The sequence below is a fragment of the Lonchura striata genome, chromosome 8 (genome assembly GCF_050655825.1).
Source record: "Lonchura striata isolate lonStrDom1 chromosome 8, ASM5065582v1, whole genome shotgun sequence".
Classification (NCBI taxonomy): domain Eukaryota; kingdom Metazoa; phylum Chordata; class Aves; order Passeriformes; family Estrildidae; genus Lonchura; species Lonchura striata.
In genome coordinates this window covers 10,615,995-10,638,498 of record NC_140710.1, presented here as the reverse complement: position 1 = coordinate 10,638,498, position 22,504 = coordinate 10,615,995, and the positions used below count along the sequence as shown (strand labels likewise).

At 57.4% G+C, this 22,504-nt stretch overlaps 2 protein-coding genes across 4 annotated transcripts in view; both read left to right on the top strand.

Annotated features, from left to right (window-relative positions):
- On the top strand, positions 1-4,764 carry ARTN (artemin). The gene is made up of 4 exons (XM_077785377.2): positions 1-183; positions 2,592-2,662; positions 2,799-2,988; positions 3,362-4,764. Exons 1-4 carry the CDS (start codon positions 138-140, stop codon positions 3,796-3,798), a joined length of 744 nt encoding a protein of 247 aa, XP_077641503.2. The 5' UTR covers positions 1-137; the 3' UTR covers positions 3,799-4,764.
- A 479-nt stretch (positions 4,765-5,243) lies between these two features.
- The window catches only part of IPO13 (importin 13), a 31,292-nt gene continuing 14,031 nt past the window's right edge, over positions 5,244-22,504 (top strand). Inside the window, exons 1-5 of one of the 3 annotated variants that reach the window (XM_031505549.3) lie at positions 5,244-5,415; positions 14,696-15,432; positions 20,788-20,928; positions 21,080-21,221; positions 22,184-22,350. In XM_031505549.3, coding sequence (XP_031361409.1) covers positions 5,350-5,415; positions 14,696-15,432; positions 20,788-20,928; positions 21,080-21,221; positions 22,184-22,350 — 1,253 coding nt within the window. In that variant the 5' untranslated portion in view covers positions 5,244-5,349. Of the gene's footprint in view, positions 5,416-13,662; positions 13,794-14,695; positions 15,433-20,787; positions 20,929-21,079; positions 21,222-22,183; positions 22,351-22,504 lie in introns of those variants that run through there. The other 2 variants (XM_021528232.3, XM_085586317.1) reach the window with 2 other exon arrangements.

The window sequence follows — 22,504 nt, the reverse complement described above, 5'->3', positions numbered from 1 at the left end:
CGCACCCCGAGACGCAGCGGGAGCGGCACCGGGAGCAGCGGCGGGAGTCGGTGCCGGCGGGGCAGCGCCGGCCCCCGCCAGCGCCCCGCCCCGGCGCAGCGGCGGCGGGCGGCGGGGGGCGGCGGGGAGCGGAGGCGATGCGGGGCAGCGGCGGCCCGGGGGATGGTCCCCACCGCGGGCACGGTGAGTGCGAGCCGGGGTGGCGGGCGACAGCGCCCGCCCCAGCCTGCTGGCGGCCCCGACTCTCGGCGGAGGCTCATACCGGGACTACCGGGGGGACGAGAGGAACCCGCTTCGCCACCCACCTCCCGGCAATACTCGCGGGTCGGTGAGGGGTCTCGGGCTGCCTCCGGGCATGTCCCCCCCGTTTGGCTACCGGGGTGCCGAGCCCGACCCGGCGGCGGGAAGCGCTGGGGGCCCGGCGGGGCCGGGGCTCCCTGCCGGGGCGGGGACAGGCGGTACCCCGCTGCGGGCGCCCGAGGGGCACCGGGACGGACTCTCCCGCTTCTTCCCTGGGCTCCCGCCCGGCCCGTTGGGCACGTCGGACATGTGTGCTCCTCGGGCGGTGGGCAGACGAGAGGCAAGGGGCGGGGGTACTCTATGCCCCCCGGCTCTGCTGTCCCTGAGTTGGGGCCGAGTTTGGTCTCTGCCGTGTGTCCCGTGTGTCCGGGCCCAGTCTTCTAAGGCTTTGCGGGACGAGTGCCCGCTTCTCATACGTGGGATTGATTCCTGAGCCCCGTCACTTCTTCTACCACGGATGCAGGGCTGACAGGGATGCAGGGCCTCCGCCGATGCCCACAGGTGCCCGAAGGGGTCTCTGGGCATCCTCCGTGCTTCCAGATGGGACCCGCGGCTGCAGGGCTGACACAGTTACTTCGAGAGCCGAGACGCTCACCGCGGGCGTGGGGTACCCGCTAGGCCCGCGTGGATGCACTTCGCGAGTGTCTGCAGCCTCCCCCGGGGGTCTGGCGCAGCCACGGGACATCCTCCCCCAGCGGCCCCTGCACAGGGCAGGCAGCGGGGCTCTCGCCGGGCTCTGCACGAGTGAGTGTGAGGTGGCTTGCTCAGGGATTGCATCAATATTGCTGCTGTTTAGCCCCGGGCGGGGGACTCATGTGGTGGGGTCCAGACAGGTGCTCACATGGATGGGCTCAGTTCCGACCCTGGGAAAAAACCCTCCTGTGTCTATGAATCGCCCGGCAGGGCTCTGGCAGCCGTGTCTGCGGCAGATCCAGCCAGATTTCCCCGTACGGGACATGGGGATCTGCAGTGGCATGTGCAGGTCTGGCACCCCCGTGGGGTGCCCAGGTGCTCGGCTCAGCTCTGCCCTCGCTGGACAAAAGCAGATGCGGAGCGGGGCTGCGGGGCCAGGGTGGGCTGCGGTCCAGCGCGCTCGAGGAGCTGCCCCGTGGACGGGGCCCCGAGTCTGAGGAGGCGCTGGTTGTGTTAGTCCGTCTCTTCGGCTCCGGGCTCCCGGTGGCGAAGGGAGGCTGCCCTCGTTCGGCGCCCCGCCGGCAGCGCTGCCGCTGCGGAGTCCGGAGCCGTGCTGCCGCCGGACGGGAGAAGCCTGAATTGCACCGGCTGATGCGTCCCGTCCCGACCCGTCCCGACCCGTCCCGTCCCGTCCCGTCCCGTCCCGTCCCGTCCCGTCCCGTCCCGTCCCGACCCGTCCCGACCCGTCCCGTCCCGTCCCCAGTCCCCTTCCTATCCCCTGCCCCCGATGCTGGAGCCGAGGGGCCGTAGCGGGCGGCCGGTCGCGGAAGCGGGGACGGGGGTGTCCGTCCCTTTCCAGCAGGGCGCAGGGACCCTCGCCTGGCCCCTCCGGCGGTGCCAGTACCTCCTGAGAAACATCACTCCTGAGAGAGCATGCTTGCTGCTCTGCTGGGATCATGCACAGGAGGGATGCAGTGCCTTTGTGCCTTTCTGTGTACCAGTGGACGCCAAGCTGTGATGTTGGGGTGAATGACTCAGTGAGCCCAGCACGGTGCTCCATACCCTGCTATGTCCCCACAGGACCTGCCTGAGCATCCTGCCCCTTGCAGTCCCACTCATCCAGGCTGCTTGGGAGTTGTGCGTCCCAGCTTGGTGCAGGCAGCAGCCTGGGGAGCCAGCGCGGGGCCAAGGGGTGGCTGCACCCAAGGACCCTGTGCTAATGGTTTTGGAGTTTCCAAGGTCAGGCTCCCACTGTGAGCAAGAAAAACATTCCCAGGGAAGGGCCATGGGAAAAGGCCCCCGCGTGCAGCACTCTCAGCCCCAGCTGCTGCCTCACAGCCCAGCCTGGCATCCCAGGCTGTTCACACAAGGACATGGCTGCATTGCCCCTGAGGAGACGTGCTGTATAAAGGCTGGGTTGCCTAAGCTGCCCAATCTCTTGGAAGGGTTGTTTAGTGTGGTGAGAATGCCTGGTTATGCCAGGAGAGGAGAGGGGTAGGGGTGGGCCATGAATGGGGTGCAGGAAGTGTTGTGAGGTTCTGGAGGGTGAGGGAGGGGGTGGCATGCTTGGCCAGTGCAGGGAGGCATATGCCAGTTCCCAGCCAGCCAGCTCTAAACCTACCCTGTGTGGGCCCTGACCCCAACCTCTGTATTTGCAGCTAGCATGGACCAGCAACAGGGGCCACCAGAGCGAAGGCCTGCAGGACCTGCCACACACCTGCATCCCAAGGTGAGCCCAGGTCTGTCTGGCTGCAATGGCCAGGACTACATGACCCCATCCTCACCCATCCCCAGCTCATGGAGCCTCATTCCTGGTGTGGCGACCCTGGTCAGGGCTGACCCTGCTGTGCTGTGATTCGTTGCAGGAGGGGACACTGTGGGGACTCTTTGCCATCCTGTCACTGCTGGCTGGGCTGGCCACAGGCACCCTGCGAACACCACACTGCAACGAGACGCTGGACACAGCCCCCACGCCACGGGGCATGGCCACTGCCAGCCTGTCTGTGGAGGATGGTGTGGAGACACCACTTGCCGCTGCCTGGAGCCAGCTGTATGGTGCGTTTTGGGACAGGCCGCCCACCTGGGCATGGTAATCCTGTGTGTGGGGCATGGGCAGGTTGGGAGCTACTGTGGGGAGCCCCAGCCTGTGTGGGGCTGTGGCTGCACTATGGGGCTGAGCTGAGGGGATCTCAATACCTGGGGCCCTAAGCTTCATGCTGGGCATGTGGCAGAGCCCTAGAAATTAGAAGATGAGAAGATTCTTGGCTGGAAGGATCTTCCCACACACTCATGCATCCTCTCAGGCACCAGCCATTGCCATGGTGGGTGATCAGGAGGGATCCGTAGGTCACAGCGGGGACCGGCAGGCTCAGAAGAAGGGTGATGGGTGCAGGATAGGTCATGACAGCACCATCTCCTCCATGTGCAGGGGACAACGCGACAACAGGTAGCCCAGGCACCACAGAGCTGGCGGAGGACCTGCTGCTGCGTGCTGAGCGCTCACCGCCAGGTGCCAGCAAAGCCAAAAAGGCGGGGGGGAAACCCCCACGGCGCACCCGTGGGCGCAACTGCCACATCCGCAACCTGATGGTGAAGGTGCGGGACCTGGGCCTGGGCTTCAACTCGGACGAGATCGTGCTCTTCAAGTACTGCAGTGGGTCCTGCCACCGGGCACGCAGCAACTATGACCTGACGCTGGGCAGCCTGCTGCGGCAGCAGCTCATCGCCCCGGGGCCACAGGAGCGGGTCCTCAGCCACCCCTGCTGCCGACCCACCCGCTATGAGGCTGTCTCCTTCATGGATGTGGAGAACACATGGCAGACAGTGGAGAAGCTCTCAGCAGCTGAGTGCAGCTGTATTGGCTGAGGAGGGGGCTGCTGGCTTGGCCCCAGCTCGACACATGCCGACAGACTCCAGCTTGCCACGTGCAGTGTCACTGTTGCTCAGAACAAGGGTTTGCAGAGGCTGCTGGCCCTGTTATTACGTGGCGACAAAGAGCCGAGGTGAGATGGAGTCATGACTGGGGTGTGGGTGGCCAAGCCCACTCCTGCTCAGTGCCAAGCAGCTGGTGCCAGCGGCTACATGGGGTCCTGCCCAGGTGCACTGGCTCAGTCCTGGCAGACAAGCTGAAGAGAGTATGGACCATCCCCACCACTCCCAAAGGTCTGCCAACCCAGTGTTCATCAGCAGCACTCCTGCACCTGTGCTCCAGGGGACAAGCATCACCCAAGCTTCACAGGGGGCAAAACCTCCCTGTCCCCTCGGGCACCGTGGGGTCAGTGGTGCAGGGAAGGGGTGTCCCTGAGGGCAGGGATGCAGTGGGGCCAATTTGCATCAGAGTGGAGTGAGGGGGTCTGCACCCGGACCAGCAGCAGCCCCTAGTATCTGCAGGGTGTTCAGTCACAGACACCCATTGGGACCCCCACCCCTGTCTGGTTCCCAGGGTAGTGGCAGGGTCCCCCCGCTGCTCCGTGGTGCTGTGGCACTAAACTATTTATTACTCTAAATTATTTATTTATTGTTCTTGAGCGGCAGCTCCTATTTATGACTTTGGGCCCCCAGAGGCCGGGTGTAATTTAACCCCAGCGCTGCACTGAAGCCCTGGGCAGCGCCCCGTGCACCCCGCACCCTTTTTCTATTATTTGTAAAATTTGAGGGATAAACTCTATTTTTGTACAGTCGCCTTTTCCTGTAGCAATAAAGCGATGGGCTGCACGTCCAACCCCTGCGTGTGCCCGTGATGGGGACGGGGACGGGGGTACCCCTGAGGCGGCAGCGGGAGGGTGCGGAGCGGCGCTGCGGGCGGCTCCCGCGGCACTGCCCACTCCGCGCGCGGTGCCGGTGCCGGTGCGCGGTGCGCGGTGCCGGTGCCGGTGCGCGATGCCGGTGCCGGTGCGCGGTGCGCGGTGCCGGTGCGCGGTGCCGGTGCGCGGTGCGCGGTGCCGGTGCGCGGTGCGCGGTGCCGGTGCGCGGTGCCGGTGCCGGTGCGCGGTGCCGGTGCGCGGTGCCGGTGCCGGTGCGCGGTGCACGGTGCCGGTGCCGGTGCGCGGTGCCGGTGCCGGTGCGCGGTGCCGGTGCGCGGTGCCGGTGCCGGTGCCGGTGCCCGGCAGGGGACGCGCGCGGGCCGGGACTACCGCTCCCGGCGTGCGGCGCGGCGCTGCGGCAGGTCCTGGGCTGCCCGGCCGCGCCTGCGGGACCGCGGGAGAGGCGAGGCGGGGCCGGGGAGAAGCGGAGCGGGGCGCTGGGGCTGCTCGGGGAGTCCCGCGGGCGCCTCCCGGCCCGACCGCCGCGCCGAGCCGCGCCGCCTCGGTGCCGCCGCCCCCGGCGGGGCGGGGAGGCGGGTCCCGCCGCGATGCGGCTGCCCGTGCGCCGCCGCTGTCGCCCGCCCGCCGCCGCCTCCTGAGCGCCGCCGCAGCCATGGAGCGGAGGGCGGAGGCGCCGCCGCCGCAGGGCCTCGACTTCACCGTGGAGAACGTGGAGAAGGTGAGCGAACGCCGCCGGCCCGCCGGTGGCCGTGGCGGGGCGGGGCGGGGGGCTCGGCGGCGGGATGCTGATGCTGCCGCGGTGCTGCGGCGGATGCGGCTCGGGGAGCGGGGGGCACCTGCTCGGCGGTGCCGGGCCCCGGTGCCTGCCCGCCCTGCCGCTGCTGGGCTCCGGGACGTGGGGCTGGAGGGGGAGCCGCCGGGGCAGCCCGGCAGGGAAAATGATATGGCAGGAATGGGAGCAGAAGGGAGGGGTTGTGTGTGTTTCTGACTGGCGTCCTCTCGGTCGCCAGCTGCAGCGCTGGGCAGGGCGAGCCCACGGGTCTGGTCCTGGCTACTGAACCAGCTGCATCAATGTGAAGCCCATTTTCAGTGTCTCCATCAGGCAGGGAAGGAAGGAACTTTTGCCAGGTGCTGGAAATTATTGGCTATTACGGTTGGGAAAAGCCTTCAGTGCGTGGATGGCCCACTGATAACCTTTCTAAACCAGGAATCCAACCCCTTTGCTTCTGCTGAAGTTCAAGGTCTTTCAAAATATCTACAGGGCAGCAGGAGTGAGGCTGATTGCTGAAGTTTGGGATCCAGGGAATGGCCACGGTAAACGAAGGCCTGCTGGCATCACACTGCTGCTGGGATGAGCTCTGAATGTGTGACCTGATGTGTGACCTGGGGTTCATCACAGAGACTAAAAAGGGCACCTCAGTGGGCACACCCAGGAAGGCAGCTGGGCAAAAACCTTCCCTTAGTCACCTTGAAGGTGATGGGGGCAGGGCAGCAGAGGATGCATCCCTGAAGGGCAAACAGCAGGTGCATCACTCTTCCACTTACCCTGTAGCCAGACATCCAACAGACATCCATAGCTTGGTCCTCAGACAGTTAGTGGGAATCCCAGAGTGTCCTCATTTTTCCTGTATAAGAATAGACTGAGATCCTTGCCAAAGCAATACTCATGGGCGTGCTGGTGGGCACATTGAATCGTGGAATCATTTAGGTTGGAAAAGACCTCTCAGATCATCATGTCCAATAGTTAGTGCAGCCCTGCCAAGCACACCACTAAACCATTTCTGAAAACTTTTCACACCCATCCCTCCCCAGTAGGTTGCCTGGCCTCACAGGAGACGTTAGGTCAGGGATGTCAGGTTTGTCACTGGGTGCTGGTTGCCTTTGTGGCTGCAGGTGAGACACAGCCCACCTCTTCCAGGGAGATGGAGACAGAGCACAGCCAGGGGATTAGCTGATGTCTGGAAAATGCTACATTCATGCAACCTTCTGCAGCTTAATCTGCATACATCTAGGGCTGCTGGATGATTTTTCCTCTGACTCCCTTTCTTTTCATCAGACACAAACCGCTCCTTTGTTTGCACCAACAATGAGGCGCACACTTGCCCGGGAAGGGTGGGCAGTGCCAGGGTGGGGGGCACCCGGCGCAGGCTGGGTGAGGTGTGGCTGTGCCGGGAGGCTGCTCATCCTTGCCAAGCTGCTTGGGATTTAGTCTCCAGTGCCTGGGGGGAAGCAGAGATGCCCTCTAGGATGCTTCATCTCCCCTCCCCCAGCCTGCCTCTGCCTTTCCTGATCTCTGCAGGCTTTGCCATCTGAGCAGTGTCCTCTGAAGGTGCAGCTGTGGACTGCAGTGGGGCTCTGAGCTGTTGGTGGGGGGCAGCAACACGGTCCCTGAACAGGGAATAAGCATGGTGTGGGTTCAGAAAAAAACACAGAGGTTCAGCAGCATAGAGCATTCCTGTGTCAGTCCTTTCCAGGAAAGTCTGTGGGGTACAAAGTGAAGGAAAGATGGGCTTTGCTGGGAGCAGGGCTGGTGGGAGGCAGGTGGGTAGAGCCGCTTTGTCAGTGGTGATGCTGACAGATAAGTGATGCTCCTACTGGCCTGAGTTCTTCCACCTGCCAGGTTTTGTGCATGCCTCTATTAATAATACTGAATACTGATTTAAGTCAGGGTTTGACTCCACTCTGAGTCAGTCAGTGATAAGTGCTGGGGTTAGGAACAGCTTGAGGAGCTGGTTATCTCATAAGTCAGAGGGCTGAAGCCTTTCCAGGTCCCCTGCAGTGGAGGTCATCATGTGTGGCACTTGTAGCTAGGGCAGTCTGGCGAGACTGTGCCTGTCACACCTTGTGATGGTTTTCATGGAGAAGATTCTGTCCCTGGAAAATCCTTTTGTACCCCTACTGTTGTTTATTTTGCAATGGGGTTTTGCAGGGCTCTGGCAGCCTGTGTAGCTGAAAAGAATCATTGCTGTATTTATGCATAACCAGTGCCAGAGGGAGACACCTCCAGCTGTGAACAGGGGTTTCGGGGACGAAAGAGGGTGCAGGTGCTGGAGGCAGGGCCAGCTGACAGGTCTAAAACCTGTGGACAGGTGCCAGCTTCAGGTGCTGCACTTCAGGCACCATCTGAAAGTTGCTCCTTGTATTTTTTTGCTCTGTTTTTCCATAGGAAGCTCTCTTGTGGCACAGGAAAGGAGGGGGGCTGCACTGGAGCTGAGCTGTTTTGATAGGGTTACTGTGTCAGCATCCCCCAGTCCTAGCTGAGAGCTGATTGTCTGCTTTTTGTTTTCTTCTGAGCCTGACCTAGATGCTGCTCTGGCTTCAGCACAGCTAGAGCTGGCTGGCATGGCCACACTGTGCTGGGAGTCCAGCAGCTCCGGACTGGCTCTGCTTCCCCTGCATCTGCTGCTGAGTGGGGCTCTGTTGCTGTGTTTGGAGGGGTTGGAGGGAAGGGAAGGCTGGGAAAGCCAAGGGCTTCAGGCTGTGAGAGTGCTTAAGCTTTCATTGCCTAAATGGGACAATCTGGTTTGTGACCTGCATGTGCTGCTGTGTGCCCAGGAGCTGTCCCTGGTGTGACTGACAGCTTGGTGCTGGGGTGATGATGAAGATGGATTGCAGATGCTTAGTCCACACTGCTCTGTCCATCTCAGAGGAGCACTGCACAAGCAGGACTTGTTCCCTGCAATCTTGGTTTCCCTCAGCACTTAATACTGCAGAATTGGACAGGAGAGGAAGAATGCTAGACCCTTTGCACATGTTCTTAGTGCAGCTGAATCTGCTTCAGCAGTATCGCCCTTTTTGAAACAAGAAAAAAGACAGTGCCATTCCTCCGTGAATTTCCCAAGTGCAGGCTCTCGCCCTCTTTTTTTGTCTAATTCCTTCCAGGTCTTTCCTCCCTTGTCCTGCCTCTGATCCTCTGGGGTGTTTGTAATATTTGCTGACGTCTTTTCCCTAGCACATTAGCGGTCTGGCATCTCTGGGCCTTCCAGATTGCCGTGTGCCTCTCTGGAGATGCCTGATGAATGCACAGAGTCTCTCTGGCAGGATGGGTAGGCGGGGTGTCATGGAGCTGACATCCGGAGCCTACCGCAATGGGAGAGGGATGGCTTTGATCACTGCTCCTCTGAGATGCTGAGCCTCGGGATGTGGCAGCTGCTGGGGCTGCCTTCTGCCCAGGAGGATGGGGAGGAGAAATCAAGTGCATCTGGTTTCTTTGGAAGGGTGTTGCCTGTCTTCAGAAACCTGATCAAGAGAATACTAAAGGGTGAGGGAATGGCATCCTCTGTCTGGTAGCGGATCTAGCACTGAGTCCTTAGAGGCAGCCCGCATGTGTGAGATGCGGCAGCCACACCCGGATGGTAAACTGGGGGCCTTAGGAGGAGACATTCCTCCAGAACTGAGGGAAGCAGGGAGTCACCTTGTTACATGTTTAAGCAAATGCTCTTGCAGAAGCAGATTCCAGCCAGAGCCAACCTTAGCTGGACACTTGGCTCCTTCCTGTGGTGTGGTGGTGATGGAATGAGAGGGCAGCGTCTTGTTGTGCAGTGCTGGTCTGAGCTCCACAAGGGCCATTGCTGAAGCCTCATCTCAGCTGTAATGTATTATGGCGCAGGAATGGGTGGGATTGGTGCCTGGGCTCCAGCAGAAATTCCTCTCTCAAAGTGCTTGTGTACTCCATCATGGAAGTGGTGGGTAGAAACAAGGGATGGTGGACAGGTATGTTTGGCTCACCCTTGTAACTCATCCTGGGCTTTGCATCTGCAGGGTTTCTCTCTGCTTCTGCTCACCCTTTGCATTTTCAGGCTCTTGCCCACTCTCGCTGGGAGCACACGTGTGTCCCACAGCCCCTGTCCCTGATGGGGACCACCCCCTGCTCTGCAGAGGGCTGATGGCAGTGGAGCAGTGGGAGTGATACCAAAGCTGCTGAGTGGTGTCTGGGCTGCAGCCTATTCTGGACAGCCGAGGACTTGGTGTGGGCAAGCTGGGCTCAAAGAGGGGCTTCAGAGTGGCAGCATCTTTTATTAGGAGAGGGGAGAAAAACCCTTTTCTTTTGGACTGCTGGCAAAATGTGGGTCCTTGAACAGGAGCAGCATGCCTGACAGCACACGCGAAGCTTTATTTTGCATCCATTTGCTATCCCCTGCAGGCTGCCGCCTTCCCAGGGTGCTGGCTGCTCAGCCTGCCCCACTGGGGCTGGGGGGGCCAGCTGCTGCAGGCAGGGGAGGCAGGGATGATGTTCCCTTCACTTGGCAGAGCCAGGGTAATGGCTGTGCTGTTGCAGGCCTGGAGCACTGACGGTGCGAGTGCGTTCAAGTAGAAAGGACAGCGAGAGACTGCAGCGGAGACATCCCGGGGGTCCTGCTGGAAGGAGGCTGGTGGGTGCCAAGGGGCCGTGGCCACTGCTGCCCCCGCCATGCCGTGGCTGTGGGCACGCTACAAAGAGCAGAGCAGGAATGCATTTTGCAGCTTTCTGTTTCCCCAGCTGTGATGGCAGACCTCACTCAGGGCTGTACCTGTTGTCAGCTCTGTGCTTAAGCAGACTGGCCCTTGGAGGGTGGTTGTCTCCCCGTGGAGTCCCCAAGAACAGGAGTTCTGCTCTGGCATCAGAGCCACGTGTCTGAGGCTTGCCTTGTCACCCCATTATGGCATGGACACAACACCTCTCTGCCCGGTACCCCATGTTAGTGTATTTATGCAGTGCAGTGAAGGAGACAGCCTGCTGGCACTGGGCTCCCTGCAGAAGCTCTGAAGGGTGAGAGTTGGGGGCTCTGGGCTTGTAGCAGATCCTCCTCTCTTGCTCTGCCTGGGTGCAGCCTAAGATCAGGTGCCTTTGCTTGCCTGTAACTCTCCTTGGACTGCTCCCATTCCACCTGACAAAGGAACCAGCATGGGATCTCTGACCCACATCTTTTGAGCAGGCTGCCCTGCACCAGAGCCATTTACTTGAGGGGCTGATGTTTTTCCAGTGACTAAAGCCTGACTGAGGCTTTGATCACAGCTTTTTAGAGCAGGGAAGAGCCATCGTAATAAGCTAGAATTATTTTCAGCCAAGCAGAGCTGATGTTGGAGGAGGCTCTTCCCTGGCCAAAGGGCATAGCTGACACCAGGCTGTTTACCAGCTCTCACATTACAGGTCTAATTGTGGAGAAGGCAGGTCTGGTGTCAGCCACCCGTTCAAACTGGAATGCACAAAGCCTCCCTGTTAGATGTCACCCGATTTCATGCCTTCTGCTTCTCCCTCTTGGTGCTAATGAGTCCCCCTTGTCATCTCCAGTGCTTCCTAATGGGCCCCAGGGTGCTGGCCAGAGTGGTCAGACTAAAGTCCAAGAGCAGCCGATGCTGGTGCCTGGTCTGGCAGGAGGACAGTGCCTCCTCGCTGAGGAGGAGCGTGCTGAGTGTTCACATGCCCTTCTGCAGGGCATGGGGTCTTGCAGTCCCCTGCCCCACACTCTCAGCAGAGGATGAGCTCAGCTGATGTGTGTGGTAGGCCAGGGACAGAGCCCAGTCTGCTCCCAGGGGTTTCTTCTGCTGCTTTGAGCTTAGTTAGGATGGGCCCAGTATTTATGCCTTGGAGGTTCTCTGGAAGGGTCTCCCATGTTGTGTAGAGTACTGGATGGGGTGTACTGGGCATGTGCTGCCTTTCCACCTGGTGTCCTGCATGCAGGCAGAAACAGCCATGCTTTTTTCAGGAGCCACCACAACTGATTGCCTTCCAGGCAGAGTGCTTGCAAAAGGGGCTGAGCTAGTGAGCAGATGCTTTTTTCCAGAATATTCATCTGACTTCCAGCAGCTTGTAGTGTGAGCTTTCAGCATTAAATTTTCTTCCCTCCTCTGAATTTCTTTGTGTAATTGGTAGATTTTTTCGTCTTGCCACTCACCTTCTCACCCATGGTGGAGGTTCAGCATTTCTTTGGGGACCTTTGCTGAAAACCTCCCCAGACTCTGTGCAGGAGGAGCAGGGCTCTGAGCTGGTGTTGCTGGGCGTGGACGCCTCTCCAGAGAGCTCACTGGTGATGGTGAGGAGTGCACACAGGTGGAATGTGAGGGATGCAGGCAAGGTGCTGGAATGGTGGTGATGGGAGAGCTGTCCACATATTTAGAAAGCTGGCCCTGCCTGGGAAACCCAGGAAACTTTGCAACCCAACTGCTCACTGTTCATCTTAACGCAGGGGTAGTAACATCTCCCCAGCACAAATGTTGAGGGGAGCAGCTATGATAGTGCTCCCTCTTTGCTATTGTTACAATGCAGCAGCTGGGATTTTTTAGCAGAGCCACTGCTGGAGTCTCTGATGGGGCTGCATGCAGGATGTGAGTGTGCTGGAGGTGTGTGCAGGAGATGTGTGCAGGGCTGGTACCTGCTTGCACCTCAGCTTCATGTTGAGCTTTTCCTGATTGTTCTCTCCTCTCTATTCAGTTGGATGATCACATGGCAGCACCAGAGGCTGCTGGCTTCAAGCAGATATTGCTGGTAGGATCAGGCCAAGCCAGGCAGCCCCAGCCAGGCAGTGGATGAACCCTCAGCTGCTTCCTAGCAGGCAGACTGTGTTTGCCAACCCCTGCTCTGCTGCCCTGCCATGGTTCCAGTCCCCTGTGGTGCTGTGCAAGACTTGCCCTGCATGTACATTGCTCCTGGGGCTCACTGTGGTGTGCCTGGAGTGTGCACAGTGCCAAGTTTTGCCTGGCAGTTTCCCTGATGTGAGACTGGCATGCAGCAGCTCCATGGCCAGCACAGGTGAGCAGCTGGGGAGCTTGTGGGTCAGGAACTCAATGCTGTAGGCCAGGGGATGTGTCCATCCTGCATAAATGGTGAGGTCCATGTTTTACAAAGTTTGTGCAGGTTTAGAGGTTAGGGCTCCTGTGTACACATTTTGCCTTGTAATATATGATGCATAGGGATTTTTGTTCTCCCCACAATTTTGTAAGCAGTAGCACCATTCAAAATAGAAGAAATAAATTCATTAGGAAGTGCATGTAAAAATAGAGGGTGGGGAAAGGATGCTGGGCTAGAGAGCATGCAGAGGTCACTGCTCATTTCACCTTATGACAGTGCCCAGCAAGCAATGAAGGGAAAGAGTGGGCTGTCACCATTCTGGGAATCTCAAGTGAGATTTATTTGGGAAGAAAAATAAGCAGCAAGCTCTGATGGGAGCAAGAGACTGAGCTGGTAATGGTTGGGAGCTCCAGCTTCAGGCCTGCTGCAGGATGACTCAGTCTTTAGCAGAACAGCAGGGGTAGAAGCCAGGTTCCTACCCCCAGGAGTGGCTGAGCTTTTAGCACATCTGCAGCTGCTGCTCTGTAGCAAAGTAAATTGTTGCTTTGCTTGGAGGTGACAGTGCTTACCTCTGCCCCAGCAGCTGAGTGATGCTTCCTGCATCCAAGTCCAAAATAACTGGGAACAGAGCAAAGGTTTGGCTAACTACTGAGAGCTCCTGGTCTCCCCTTGGCTTGCTCTGTTGGGATAGATTTCTCTCTCCCATGTCCTGCTTATGTAGGGTTAACCTTTTTTGTGTCAGGATAGATGCTTTAGTGGGTCAGACAGGCTGCTGTCCCTCTGCAGCCATGTTGGCTGACTCTGTCTCCTACATACTTCATAACCTCTTTTTTACAAAGATCTTTCTTACAAAGAGGTTATCCTCATTTTCCCCTGTCACAAAGTCTTGGACAGCGGTGATTCAAATTATGGCCCAGGCAATGCCAGCTCTGTAAAGTTCCTGTCATATTGTCCTGCTTTTCAGTCTCACGCTGGGAAGCAGCAGGATGCACAAGCGCTTGCTTGGGAAGTCCTGTGCCCCAAGCTGCCAGTTCTACATGCTTAAAAATAGGGTTTAAATCCTCTCCTGGGTACAGGAACCACAAGAATTTCACAGAGCTTTTTAGCAGGAGGGTAGGCTATTTGAGACCTGGAGCCAGGGTGGGAACACAAAAAAATCCTCTGCACCTGCTGCAATCATCCTCTGATTTGCTGGTGGGGTGTTATGGGTGCCTGATTGCCCGACAGGTGCCATGGATTTTCCTTGCTCCTGGCATGAGCAGTCAGCAATTTGAAATGAAATGTGCTGTGCCAGGCAGAAATCCTCACTGCTGGAAGATGGAGTTCAGGTAAGGGATAGTTATTCTTCCTCTCCTTGTGTGAGGACATCACTGGTTGCTGGCTGTACCCACTCAGGATAAGTAGCTAATTAAGGTTGGGTTTCATATCTGTATAAAATTCCTCTGCAAATAAAGCCTCGTAGCCTGTGTGAGGCTGTTCATATGGATCTGAGCTATGCAAAGCAGTAACTAGATCTCAGAAAGCTGCAGGAGCAGGTAAGTGATGTTTCCCTTCTCTATATGGAGATACGGACTAAGCAGTACTGGACTGTCATGGAAAGCAGTGACAGAGGCAGGGCTGGATGCCAGCTCTCTTAGTTCAGCTGTAAGTGGGTGGGTTTGGGAATATTTCAAAGGCACTTAATGGAGAGATTAATCCCTGAACTTAGTGACTGTGGGTTTTCATGACTCTGCATAACCTGACAAAGATCTGCAGTGGCTCTTGCATTCCATGGACTCATGGATGCAAGCTGTGGACCACAGCACCTTTCAGAGAGCAGGTGTGAGTGGAAGGCAGGAGTGCTGGTCAGCCATGTCCTTTACAGTCCTCATGTGGGAGAAGGGTCCTGTGCCCACCCCAGTGATGGCACATTAGCAGGGAAGCGGGCAGATTCAGCACATGTGAAAGTGAAGATGGGAAATGATTAAAGAAAATACATTTCTGGAATGAAGCATGAAAGGAGGGGAAGGATGCTTTGCAGGTCCTCACTTGCTGCCAGATCACTCTCACTTCACTGAGAATGGGAAGAGGGAGGCCAGCTAACACAGGCTTCCCTGGGGAGGGGGGCTGTGCAGGGCAGCCTGGATAGTGGGCTCCATCCTAGTGAGCCTTCCTGGTAAACCTTTCCCAGGCAGGACAGACCACAGTGGTGCTCCTCAGCTGCTCTAGGGTGCTTCCCTCTCTCTTTCAGGCTCTCCATCAGCTGTATTACGACCCAAACATCGAGAACAAGAACTTGGCTCAGAAATGGCTGATGCAGGCACAGGTGTCCCCCCAAGCATGGCACTTCAGCTGGCTGCTTCTCCACATGGACAAGGTACCTGAGATCCAGTACTTTGGTGCCAGCGCCCTCCACATTAAAATCTCCCGTTACTGGAACGACATCCCGGCTGACCAGTATGAGAGCCTCAAGTCGCAGCTCTTCACCCACATCACGCGCTTCGCCAGCGGCTCCAAGATCGTGCTGACCCGGCTGTGCGTGGCGCTGGCCTCCCTGGCGCTCAGCATGATGCCAGAGGCCTGGCCCTGCGCCGTGGCAGACATGGTGCGCATGTTCCAGGCGGAGGACTCCAACGTGGACGGGCGGGCGCGGTGCCTGGCGCTGCTGGAGCTGCTGACGGTGCTGCCTGAGGAGTTTCAGACCAGCCGCCTTCCGCAGTACCGCAAGGGCCAGGTGCGCAGCGTCCTGGCGCAGGAGTGCGGCTCTGTCTTCCCTTTGCTGGAGCAGCTGCTGCAGCAGCAGGACTCCCCGGGTTTCATCAAGCAGAAGGTGCTGAAGTGCTTCTCCAGCTGGGTTCAGCTGGAGATCCCGCTGATGGACTGCGAGAACCTCATCCAAGCAGCTTTCACCTCTCTGCAGGACCCAGAGCTCTTTGACACAGCAGTGGAGGCTGTGGTCAATGCCATTTCCCAGCCCGATGCCCAGAGGTAAGGGCAGCCTCTCCTGTGTGCTGCAGGCTGGTGCTCCTGGACATCAGCAGGGAAACAGGGTGGGAAGGAGAAATCTCAGGGTTTTTTTCTAGCTGTCGTTGGCTCTGAAGGTAATGATGACAAGGTTTGGAAGTGGGAGAGTATCAAAAGCAGTTGGGGGCTGTTGGTTTCTCATTGGTGGTCCTGGAAGGCTTTGCACTATGGTTGACTTGTAGGAGCCGTGAAGTCTTGGGCACCTGCAGCCCACGTCCATGCTGGCCTCTGAGGCAGACAAGGATGCATGCTTCTGGCTCCTTGTGTCAGATCCTGCAGCAGCCAACCAGACAGCAACCGCCTGACTCCTGCCAGCAGGAGCTCAGAGACCTTCCTCTGCCTTGTGCTGCTGGTCCAGCCAAGGAGCTGATTAAATGCAGAGATAATAAAACCAGATCTGTCATTTTTTTCCCTCGTCTTGGCTCCAGCAGCTTGTGCCAGCCAAGGACTCATCCTTTGTCTGTAGCCAAAGCTGCCCTGGGAGCAGCTGAACTGGTTCTGCTGGGGCTGCGCTTGGGCTCTGAGCTTGTCTGCTTGGCTGCATTGCCTGAGCTGCTGTCAGCTCTTGGGACCAATGCCTGCAGAAGGGACAGTACATCTTCAGTTCCCGTGGCACATCCCTTTCTGGCTGCTTAGCAACCTTCCTGCGAAGAGGATGGGTTTCCTTGAAGGCTGAGTTGAGCTGCTGCCACTGTGCATGCCCTGTGCATCGCTGTGCATCGCTGCACATCATGCAGGCTACGACCCTCTGCAGCGGTGGGAATGATGCTGCCACTGCAGCTGTGATCCCTGGTCCCCCTCTTGGTTAAGGGCAGGGGCAACCTGCACATTCCCCAGCTCTAGGGCAGCCTGGGGCTATCCTTTTCAATGACAAGGCTTGCAACTGTGGACTGCAAATCCTGGTGCACAAAGGGACCCATCACGATTTTAAGGTGTTGCTGGATGGGGTGAGGGGTTGCCTCATTTGCTAGTGTTTAGAAGGTGACCAGAAGCTCTTTTTTCTTGTGCCTGGCAAAGGCTATGGACCAGTTCAGACCCTTGTAGCAGGTCTGGGGCAGAAAGTAAGAATGTGTGAGAAGGTCACCTGCAGTTCTGAAATGTTGTACTCTGTCTTCCTGCTTTCCATTTCCCTTGAGTCTCAGAAGTCCCTTGGCTGTGATTCCATACCTTTGTGCAGAAGCTTGGCCCTGCAGTGCTGCTCTTTGATTGCATTAAAATACTGAGTTTTCTGTTGAGTTTTCAAAGTGAATTGTGGAGAGGTGTGACTGACAGTGGGGTTTCCTCTCTGCTTCTGTGCTAACTCTGTCATGCAGTTTTTGTCCTCATTCAGACCCATGCTGGCAGCTCCCTTACAGAATCTTCACTACTTGTTCTCCATCCTTCTTCCTGGAGGCATCATCAGCCATGCAGAGCACCCTCCTGTCTGTAGTCATGCGAGGAGTGGCCAAGACAGGGCAGGCAGCTGGCCTGAAAGGCTATGCAGTGTGTGAGCCTGGTGCAGCTCCTGGCCTGGCATGTGGGGACAGTGGTGGCATTGTCACAGGATGCCCTGCCAGGCGGCGTGTGGTGTCGGCTGCTTCCCAGCCCTGGTGGGCACTCTCCTCCCCTTTGTTTCTTGTGTCCACTATAATGTGTTCTTCCTCCTGCTTCCCCTAGTGCCAGCTGTCCCACCCCTCTGGCTTTGTCACTCAGCCAAAGTGGATCCAGCTCTTTCCCAGAGTCCCCAGGGAGTCTCCTGACCTTTCTGTCTCTTATGTTGATAGTCTGGGAGATCCCTGCTGCTTTTCAGCTGCTCTCTTCCTCTGTGGTCTCTCGCCTTTGTTTCTGCAAGGCCCTTGGCTGGAGGCTTGGAGCATTCTTGGCACTGGGCTGCTGGCATGGTCCTCTCCAGAGATTTTTAGGCCATTGCTCCATGAGAGGGTTAGTCCTGGGGCTCGCCACTTTGCCATGCATTCCCTGAATGCTTTCTACACTGTGTCTTTCTCCCTTTGCTCCTTCCCAGCTGTCTTCACTGACGTTGCTGCAGAGGTGATCATGCAGGTGTGCTTCTGCCACCAGCACAAGTCCTAGTGGCTCATGAGCTTAGCTTCTGACTTTGAGGGTTAGATAGTCTGTCAGTCATCTTCCAAGGGGAGCACCACCTTGCAAGGCAGGTCTCCTGCTGCAGCACCTGTGTCCACGTGGCTGTGGTGCTGCCTCGCTCTTGGGGAAGTCACTTGTGCTGGCAGCTCCCGTTTTTCTGCTTGCAAGGAGCAGTGAGTGGTTTCTTGCCTCTGAGGTGTTACTAGAAATGATGCACCAGAGATGTGTAGGTGCAAAGTGTTTGATCTTTACACCTGCCAGGTGGGTGGAAGCCCTGTGAACCCAGAGAAGGGGATGTGCCACGTATTGCTGGAGTCTTGATGCTGCTCCTCTGTTAGGACATGGCATTCCTGAGAAGAAACATTGGAGGCTGGGCCAGGAGCTAGAACTGGAACATCTCTGAGCACACCTCTGCTCTTGGAGGTGGGGGGAAGCTCTTGAGTTGCAGGAGGGGAAGAATGGAGATGCTGTTGCATCTCATTTGCAAAGGAGAGGCTTGGGCTGTATTTTCCATCTCGTTTGAGGATTATCCCCTCAGCTAAATGGGTCAGAGAGCTTGGCAGCATGTGCTGCAAGGGGAGAGCTGACATGTGGCTTTTGGCCACTTGGCCATCCTGTAGGGCAGTGGGTAGCATTGGAGTGGGGTAGGGACCTCCTTGTGGGGTTTGCCCACGTGGGAGTTACGAAGTGTGGAAGTTGGACACTGAGCCTCCTCTCTGAAAGCAGCAGGGTGTCTTTCCTGCCATTTCTTTCTGGTCTTGGCACCTGGTGCTGAATTTTTTAGGAGGAATTTCACTTGAGTTTTCCAAGAGCTTCATTAGAAACAGGTTTTTAATAAGATTGGGTTATTATCTCATTAAGATGTGGTTCAGATTTTGGATCAGGAAGGATGAGGTTGTCCCATATGCTCTTATCTTCCCTCTACAGGTTGTACCCTACACTGGTGCAGTTTGCAGAGGGTTGTGGGAAGAGCAAGAGTAGATGCTGGTCTCACATAGGGAGCTGCAAATGCTGCAATTCCCTGGGCTTTGAGAAGGGACCGGACAAACTCAAGAAAGCAATATTTGCTCAGTTCCTGAGTACCAGGATAGCAAATCTTGCTCAGGAAGGCTAAGACAAATCACTACAGGGAACTGCATGGGCAAGAGTCACCATGTGATTGCCTTGTTCATATTCTGTTTCACAGGCATTCACAGTTTTTGGCCGCTGGAAACAAGCTGGGCATCCAGGGGTTCTTCTGAGCTGGGATGGTTTTGTTGTCTTCTGTCTGACAGCAGCATGGGGATGGGAAGTGGTGGCTAGCAGCACCTCCTGGGGCAAGCTCTGCACATGGTCAGGGATGTGGCATCAGCTGGTCCCTTGGGCTGGAAGGCAGCACTGACCAGGTGGAGTGACCTGGGGCTCAGTGCTCCTGGATATGGAATAGAGCAGCTCAGCTCTGGCTGACTTGACCTCAGGTCTTGGGTGACTGGTTGAAATAACTCTTCTAGAGCAAGCATTTCCCTCCTGGCTAGGGACCCTTGCATCCATGATGCCCTTATGTCTGCAGAGCAGTTTGCAGAGCAAGGTGATGCTCAGGAGATGTGGTTCACCCAACATTTCCTAGAAGTCTTCAATAATATGGGATTTCAGCATGGAAGCAAATCTAGGTGGTTATCTCTGTTGGCTGTGCAGGGATTCCAGAGGATCTGGTCAGGTCCAGCACTGTGAATATTTCAGGGTAACCAGCAGAAGCAGGATCCTTGTCAGAAAAAGTTGTAAAAGTCACAAAGCCGTAAAAAACTCCCTAGGGTAATGTGAACCCAGTGCTGTGGAGGAAGCCTGGCTTTGCCTTACACTGCAGCAGTGGAGGGTTCCCTATGGCTTTTTGTCTGGGCACTGCCCTGGCTCTCTTGGGCCTACCTTGGATGTAGCATTGGTTCCCAGGGAGAGGAGCTATTGAATTCCCAAATTCTCCATCATCACATTGTTCCCATGCTGCCACATGCATAACTCACAAGGCATCAGAGGTTTGGAAATGGTTAATGCAAAAATAAACCCTTTACTGTGTGATTTTCTCTGGGGGAGAGGGCGAGAGGAGGGTGACCCCCAGCAGCACAGAGGGAATGCTGGGATGACAGCTGGGATTGTAGACACCTTGTTTCCTCTGTCTTCTCTTGCTGACCCAGAGAGAAAGCTGCCATCACCAGCACAACTCTGTCCCTGCACTGGTGGCACCAATGGCTTTGTTCTCCCCGAAATCATCCATAGCAAAAGCCACCCTGCTGCTCTGGAGTGGGTGTGTGGCTGTCCTGATGTCGGCACTCGCATCTCTTCCCCAGGGTGGGCACAAGAAAGCTGGAATCATGTATGCCTCCCACTCCAAGCATCCTTAGCCCTGCACCTGCATGTAGGGGGTGGGCAGAGAGCACAGGCTGTGGCTGCAGATAACACGCCTGGGTGGGCAGGGAAATGGCAGGGAAAAGGCAGGCTGCTCATCAGCCTCCAGCACGGCCTCTCCGGGGCCCTGGGCTGCCTTTCACCTTGGCTGCCTCCTTCTCGTTGCCTTGGTTACCATCCCTCACAGGCAGCGGAGGGGAGGCTGACGTGCGGGATGGGATGTGGGAGAGCAGTGCTGCACTGGCTGTGGCAACCCAGGATGTGCCAGGGGACCAGCACGGCCCCTGGGTGGGGCTCCCCAGCGGGGCTGCCCAGTTCATCCCAGACATGGCACACAGCCTGGATGTGCCCAAGCTGGAGAGTCGCGTGGTTTCCCACTGGCAGCTTGGACTGCCTCTGTGCATGTCTGAGGGCACGGTGGGAAGAGCCCACAGGTCTGCCCTCACTGCTGTTCTGCTCCACGTGGATGCTGCCGTGTGCAGGCACAGCTCACTCAGGCTGGTTTGGCACCGGCAAGATGGAGGGGCTGGCAGTCCTGCTGGCAGGCGTGGGTCAGCAGGGGCAGGAGTCCACACCGTGGTGCAGGGGGGTTTGCCCAGAGCTGATGGCCACTGGCTCAGCACTGCACTTGCAGAGGCTCCTCTGCAGCAATGCTCAGGGCTGCAGCTTTTGTCCTAATGCCACAGGCTGCAAGGAGAGTTCATGTAAGCAGTAAGGGCTCCTGCATGCATCCCATTGCACAAAGCAGCCATCACGTAGGCAGAGCTGGGCAGGAGCCCTGGGAGAGCATCAGGAGGGATGGATGGCATGGCAGCCCATGCCAGGGATGCCTGGCACTGATTCAGGCTGTGCTTGCAGGTATGTGAACACCCTCCTCAAGCTCATCCCGCCCGTGCTGGGGCTCCAAGAGCAGCTGCGGCAGGCGGTGCAGAGTGGGGACATGGAGACGTCGCATGGAATCTGCCGCATTGCTGTGGCCCTGGGGGAGAACCATTCCCGGTGAGTGCTGGGGATGGTCCCTAGGAGGGGAGTGAGCTTGGAGCAGCCTGCTGTTCCCCACATCCTGCTTTTTCCAGGACCTGTCCTGCACCCAGTGACATGTGTCAGGGCAGAGGAGCTGGAAACTCTGACCATGCTCTCTGCTTCCCAGAGCCCTCCTGGACCAAGTGGAGCACTGGCAGAGTTTTCTGGCCCTGGTCAACATGATCATGTTCTGCACTGGCATCCCTGGACACTACCCCGTCAACGAAACCACCAGCTCCTTGACCCTCACCTTCTGGTACACGCTGCAGGTCAGTGACTGTTGTGGACAGCCTGCCTCCAGGCAGGGCCAGAGGCATCAGTGCATGGAGGCTGGTGCTGGCCTGGATTTAATTGGTCCTAGGGATTTCTGATGTCCTCACTCCTTGGCCTGCCCTTGCAGCTAGGGCAGGGCACATACCTAGGAAATGCTGGCCCCGTGGCTGGCTCTTTCTGCCACCAGTCCTCCTTAGAAGTGTGAGCCATCCTTTAAGGGCCTCATTAACAAAACTAATTAAAATTTAATGTTAATTTTTTTCTTCTCAGCGGCAGACCTGGTTGTTTAGCTGCTTGCTGTGTGCCTGCAGCAGGCAGGAACGAGAGCATAGCTCTACTGGCTGCCCAGTGTGGGGTCCCTCTTCCAGGGTCAGTGTTCCCTGGATCAGCAGAGCAGCCCTGTCACACTGTGCTCTATTTTTAGCTCCCTTTCATCCCTCAGCTCCATTCCTCTGCAATCCAGTGTGGCTTGGCTGAGCGTGGGCAGGGAGGGGAGCTAAGTCAGTGCCGTGCCAGCAGCTCCTGTGCTGCATGAGGCCAGGCTGAGGCTCCCACGACCTCTTGCTGCTTCTCCAGATGGGTCTGAGATTACAGATGCATGCAGGAGGGCGCCGTGCTCAGTCAGCTCTCTCACAGCAGTCTGAGGCACACGTGCTCCTGGTGTGGGGGTGCTCCCAAGGATGGGACATGGCAGGACGCTGCCACTCCCTGTAACAGTGCTGTCTGAGAGTCCGCCCAGCTTCTGGGGCTTCTGGCATCTTGCCTCCAGATAATGCTGCCGCTGCAGAAGGGCACAGCATCAAGTGAATCTTAGGGAGCTGGAAATGCAGCTTTCCACGGTGTACCAGGTCCCACCAGCCCTGGGAGATGTGCCTGAGTCCCCTATGCAGCAGACATATTAGCTCTATTTTCCTTTCCCTGCAACACCTGATGTGTTTATTCCTCCTCCTGCCTCCAGGATGATATCCTCTCCTTTGAGCCAGACAAACAGGCAGTGTACCAGCAGGTCTACAGGCCTGTCTACTTTCAGCTGGTGGATGTGCTGCTACACAAAGCCCAGTTCCCCTCCGATGAAGAATATGGCTTCTGGTCTTCGGATGAGAAGGAGCAGTTTCGGATATACAGGTACAAGTTGGAGATTTGGATTTGCTTGTTAGGCAGGTGAGGATGCAGGGGCAGCCTTCTGCCTCCCTGGAGATTGAGTGCTGTATGCTGAGCCAAGGAGGGACACAGAGGAGATTCCTTCCATCAAGAGCTGTTTTGGCTGTGGTGGTAATGT

Coding starts and splice junctions, on each gene's coding strand:
- ARTN (XM_077785377.2), top strand. CDS start 138: ATGCGGGGCAGCGGCGGCCCGGGGGATGGTCCCCACCGCGGGCACG. Junction 2,663..2,798: donor CCACACACCTGCATCCCAAG/GTGAGCCCAGGT, acceptor GATTCGTTGCAG/GAGGGGACACTGTGGGGACT. Junction 2,989..3,361: donor TGCCTGGAGCCAGCTGTATG/GTGCGTTTTGGG, acceptor CTCCATGTGCAG/GGGACAACGCGACAACAGGT.